Genomic DNA, 5,229 nt, shown 5'->3' on the forward strand with positions numbered 1-5,229 from the left:
CTGGAAACGGGAACAGGGGTCCTGTTGCACCAACACGAAGGCCCCCTCCCCAGACCTGCAGAGCGTTGGTGCTCTGCGGAACCCAGTGTGCTGCGTTCAGGCAGTCTGGGGGCTTTCAGCTCTAAAATAAAATGGATTTGCACTCACACCCCTCCCTGCCATTGCTAGCTTTCTCCTTCCTTCTTTGCCCTTCTGACAGGGAGAGTTTCCGGATCTTTCAGAAGCTGTCGGAGATCTTCTCAGATGAGAACAACTACTCACTGAGCCGGGAGCTGCTCATCAAGGTGGAGTGGCGGCAGGCAGGGGCAGAGGCTGGGGCAGGGGCGTTCGCTTCTTGCTGGAAAAGTTCCTTCCCCGTGTGCACAAAGAGGGAAGAGGGATCTGTTTGGCCCCTGGGCATTTGAGAGACAGGGCCCTGGTTAATCGGAGACAGTAAGGGCGGCAGTGGAGGTTCCAGGAGAAGTAGATGGGCATCAGGACCAGCAGGTCTCTGGCTTCCTCGCTGGTCCCTCCTGCTGGGTGGGAAGGGGATGCAGCTGCTGCCCCCACACCGGCCCAGTCTGTCCCTAGGAGGCCAGGCTCCCACCTCTGTCTGTTCTGCACACCCAAGGAGAGGGCAGCCTGCCCACCCCAGGCACAGGAGCTGTAGGGGATACCAAGGGCCAGGTGACTGGACCTGGCAGGTAGATTTGGAGGCCCTGTGTGGCTTCCCCACCCCACCCTGAGAAGAGACACTGACTAGAGAACCCTGTAGAATTCTCATGGTACCCCGTTAGCCATGGCAGATACCCCAGATGACTGAGAACTTTCAGGGACTAGTGGATTCACGAGGCCTCAGAGGGAGTCAAGTGTCACTGCCTGGTGCCCCTGGCGTGCCTAGTCAGTGAAATGACATCTAGGGCCCCCCTCCTGCGTGGACGAACGCAGAGTTCCCTACAGGGGAGTATCACAGGGCTCCTGGGACACCTGTCCCTCTCCCTCCGTGGCACAGCTCTGCTGGGGACCCTAGCACGCACGAGAAGCCCAGAGCATGGTATCCTGATCAGTGGCCAAGCAGGGGTAAAGGCAGATGGGGCAGAACCTCTGGCTAGGACAGACAAGCCTGTTCCGAGTCCCTGGGGGTCCCTGGGCAAGTCGCTGCCCACCTCAGGGCCACAGTTTCCTCATCTGGAAAACGGAGGAATGCCAGCCCTGGGGTACTGATCTCACGGAAGGTTCAAGGGAGAAAAGGAGTGTTCAGCCAAAACAGGACTGTAGCGCACAGTCTCTGAGGCCCTGCAAGGTAGGCACAGATTTTAAGAGGAGTTTCGCTATGTCACCCAGGCTGCAGTGCAATGGCGCAATCTCGGCTCACTGCAATCCCTGCCTCCTGGGTTCAAGGTATTCTCCTGCCTCAGCTTCCCAAGTAGCTGGGATTACAGGTGTGCACCACCATGCCCAGCTAATATTTGTATTTTTTTAGTAGAGATGGGATTTCACTGTGTTGGCCAGGCTGGTCTTGAACTCCTGACCTCAAGTGATCCACCTGCCTTGGCCTTCCAAAATGCTGGGATTACAGGCATGAGCCACCTCATCCGCACTTTCCAGAGGGGGAGGCAGGCTCGGGAAGGCCAGGCTGCCGGCCCAGGACCCCACACTAGTGAGTATTGATACCAGGGTCAGCCCTGGAACCCAAGCACACTGGCAGCGCCCCAGGTCAGGGTGCCTGAGGGCTAAGGGCTGAAGGGATAGGGCCTCGCTGACCCTGTCCTCTCTACCCTGGCAGGAGGGGACCTCCAAGTTTGCCACCCTGGAGATGAACCCCAAGAGAGCCCAGAAACGGCCAAAGGAGACGGTGAGAGTGCCCGAGGCTGCGGAGGGGAAGGGGGCTGGCCTGGGAGTAGGGAGGAGGGGCCCTTTCCTCTGTAGCCATGGTGCCTATGGGCCCCATTAGAGGTGGCCCCCTCTGGACCCTGGCAGAGCCATGCCTGGATCAGCTGGTATCTGGACCAGCTGCAGCCACGAAAGGATAGGCCTGGCAGAGCCAGCTCAGGCAGGCGTGGGGCTGGGGAGGACCAAGGGCCACACGACTCAGGAACCCGGCATTTCCCAGATGCCAGCCAGGGAGGTGGCTAGAGGGAGTCTGAGGTCCAGCAAGGCAGCGGTCTCCAGGAGGCCCCCGGAGGTCCCCAGGCTGTTCCAAATGAGGCCAGTTGGGTCTGGGGGCTGAGAAAGCCTTCAGGGGAGGGGTCTTGCTCATCCTTCTACCCCAATGCCACAGGGCATCATCCAGGGCACCGTTCCCTACCTGGGCACGTTCCTCACCGACCTGGTGATGCTGGACACCGCCATGAAGGACTATCTGTATGTGAGTATGCCGGGCGAGGCTGAAGTGGGGCCCGGGAGGAGATACCTTCCCTGAGCCCTGGGGGCTGGGCCGCCACGCCTGTCCTAGCAATGAGTAAACAGCTCAATGCCCGGCTGGTGACACCCCAGGGCTGCCCGAACACAGAGCTGAAGCGGGGTTTGGCTGAGTGGGACACAGCCGGTCCCTCAGGCAGTGACCCTGAGCACAGGGGGAAGCCAGGCCCTCCAAGGTCAGACGGCACATGGTGGCTGAGCAGGGCCTTCTCGCCCAAGGCCTTAGTCCATTGTCCTCGGAGAGGCCTGGACAAGAAGTCCCCAAGCCTCTGCCCGCACATCACCCTGCCCTAGTGCCCAGCACGGGCTCCAGTCCAAGGGTGTGAGTGCCCTGCCCCCTGGTGGGCGCTCTTGGTCGGCTCCAGTCCAGGGGTGTGTGCGCCCTGCCCCCTTGTGGCCGCTCTTGGCAGTGCAGCATGAGGTGGGGAGGCTGTAATGGTCAAGGGGTCATTTTCTGATGGCCATTGGGTGTCCACCTTCCAGGGCAGACTCATCAACTTCGAGAAGAGGAGGAAGGTAAGCAGCTGCAGCCCTGACTGGGGGAGGGGTGGAAAACAGACCCACCAGGGTAGGACACTCGACTCCCACCCTCTCCCTCTTAGATTCATGGGACATTTGGATACAGAGAGAAGGGGGTCCCCTCCCACTGGAGGGTGGGGGTAAGGAGGTTATAATCCAGGACCACCTCCTGGGCAATGGCTGTTGGAGCCCAGCTTTGAGGATAGGAAGGCCTGGATGGGAGTAGAGGTGAGGAGGGGGCCCCAAGAGCAAAGACCTGGAGACTGGCCCCTGTCCTGCCCAGGCCTTGTCACCACCCTGTGCTTCCCTCCGCTCCCAGGAGTTCGAGGTGATCGCCCAGATCAAGCTGCTGCAGTCGGCCTGCAACAACTACAGCATCACGCCAGATGAGCAGTTTGGGATCTGGTTCCGGGCTGTGGAGCGGCTCAGCGAGACTGAGAGGTGAGGCCAGAGCAGCAAATGGGGACAGCGTGGGCAGGCTGTCCTGGGGAGCCAGCTCCAGAGGGCCAGCAGCTATGACCTATGGTCAGCGTCAGCCCCTGTTGCCTGCGGCAAGCTGGGACACCCTGACTCCAGCTTCTGGGCAGGTGCTGGGGGAAGGCCAGAGCACGGCCCCCAGACATCACACCACTGCCCTCTGCTCATAGCTACAACCTGTCGTGCGAGCTGGAGCCCCCATCCGAGTCAGCCAGCAACACCCTCAGGACCAAGAAGAACACAGCCATCGTCAAGCGCTGGAGCGAGTAAGGGCCTGGCCAGGGGTGGCAGGGGCAGCTGTCTCGGGGCTCAGAAGCTTCAGGGCTGAGCCTGGGCTCGGGGAGTCAGGGCAGCTGGCGCTGGAATCCTGCCCCGCTGCTGACTGGCCCTGAGACCGGGATGAGTTCCCCCTACCTCTTTGGGCCTTAGTTTTCTCCTCTGTGAAATGGGATGACACTAAATGCTCTCCCAGATGGCTGTGGTGAGTGGGGTACTGGCAACTGTCCCAGCACTTAGCACAGTCCTGGGGCCCAGAGTGCAGGGGTTATGGGGGTGGGGCGTGTCCTTGGGGAGCTCCCTTAACTAAGCCGACCCTTCACCCAGCCGCCAGGCCCCCAGCACTGAGCTCAGTACCAGCGGCAGCTCCCACTCCAAGTCCTGTGACCAGCTCAGGTGTGGCCCCTACCTCAGCAGCGGGGACATTGCTGACGCGCTCAGCGTGCACTCGGCCGGCTCCTCCAGCTCTGACGTGGAGGAGATCAACATCAGCTTCGTCCCGGAGTCCCCTGATGGCCAGGAAAAGAAGGTGACTGCCTGCCCTTCTCCCCAATATCCTTCCCCGTCTCCCTACTCCAAATCTGTGCACGGGACCAGGAAGCCCTGGATCCTGAACACAGCTTCTAGAAGGTTCCCCATCTGGCTGTTGGCCTGGGGTGCCCCACAGGGCAGGGGGATCTGCTGATCTTGCTGTCTTCCTCAGTTCTGGGAATCAGCCTCACAGTCGTCCCCGGAGACCTCCGGCATCAGCTCGGCCTCCAGCAGCACCTCGTCCTCCTCAGCCTCCACCACACCCGTGGCTGCCACACGCACCCACAAACGCTCCGTCTCAGGGCTCTGCAACTCCAGCTCCGCACTGCCGCTCTACAACCAGCAGGTGGGCGACTGCTGCATCATCCGCGTCAGCCTGGACGTGGACAACGGCAACATGTACAAGAGCATCCTGGTAAGCCGGGTGGGCGGCCCCGGTCCCTCCCTCCACCGGTGGCAAACGCACCTGAACGCGGTGCACCATCCCTTCCCTCCTGGGATCCCCTTCTAGTGGGGGTGAAGGACAGATGTCAGCCAGGTACAGAAATGAAGAAGGTAGTGATCAGGGACAAGGCTGGCCTGAGGGCAGAGGGAGAGGGAAGGAGCAGCCGTGCAGAGCCCCCAGGAGGTGAAGGGGCAGTACTGCGGGGGAGATGAGGTCAGGGAAGTATCTGGGGCCTGGCCACATAGGCCCGGAGCACTGTCAGGACCTCGACTTTCTCAGGGAGGAAGACGACTGGCTTCCTCTGTCTGGCGTGGGCTGGTACCAGAACCGCAGGGGTGTTGGTTAGGCGGCTGCTGTGGCAACCAGGCCGGGAGCCCTGCAGGGGGCCAGCAGGGTCAGAGTCTGGATAGGATTTGCAGACAGCCGATGGGAGGTGCCCACAGAATGGGTTTGTCTGGAGACTCTTTCTTCATCCTCCAGGTGTCCTGCGACAGATGAACCATTTGTAACTCCCACCCTCTGTACCCCAGACTGGGCCAGGTGCCCCATTATTCACACACCCTCCCGAGCCTCTCGCTGCC

The 5,229-nt window shown here is 61.1% G+C and overlaps 1 protein-coding gene across 1 annotated transcript in view; it reads left to right on the forward strand.

Annotated features, from left to right (window-relative positions):
• Positions 1 to 5,229, forward strand: part of RALGDS (ral guanine nucleotide dissociation stimulator) — a 31,737-nt gene that overhangs the window by 23,261 nt on the left and 3,247 nt on the right. Inside the window, 9 exon segments of the mRNA XM_011931426.1 lie at positions 169 to 284; positions 1,766 to 1,834; positions 2,261 to 2,347; positions 2,884 to 2,916; positions 3,239 to 3,360; positions 3,567 to 3,662; positions 4,000 to 4,201; positions 4,376 to 4,640; positions 4,643 to 4,831. Of these exon segments, the coding sequence (XP_011786816.1) occupies positions 169 to 284; positions 1,766 to 1,834; positions 2,261 to 2,347; positions 2,884 to 2,916; positions 3,239 to 3,360; positions 3,567 to 3,662; positions 4,000 to 4,201; positions 4,376 to 4,640; positions 4,643 to 4,831 (1,179 nt within the window).

The sequence above is a fragment of the Colobus angolensis genome, unplaced genomic scaffold (assembly GCF_000951035.1).
Source record: "Colobus angolensis palliatus isolate OR3802 unplaced genomic scaffold, Cang.pa_1.0 Scaffold9, whole genome shotgun sequence".
Lineage (NCBI taxonomy): Eukaryota > Metazoa > Chordata > Mammalia > Primates > Cercopithecidae > Colobus > Colobus angolensis.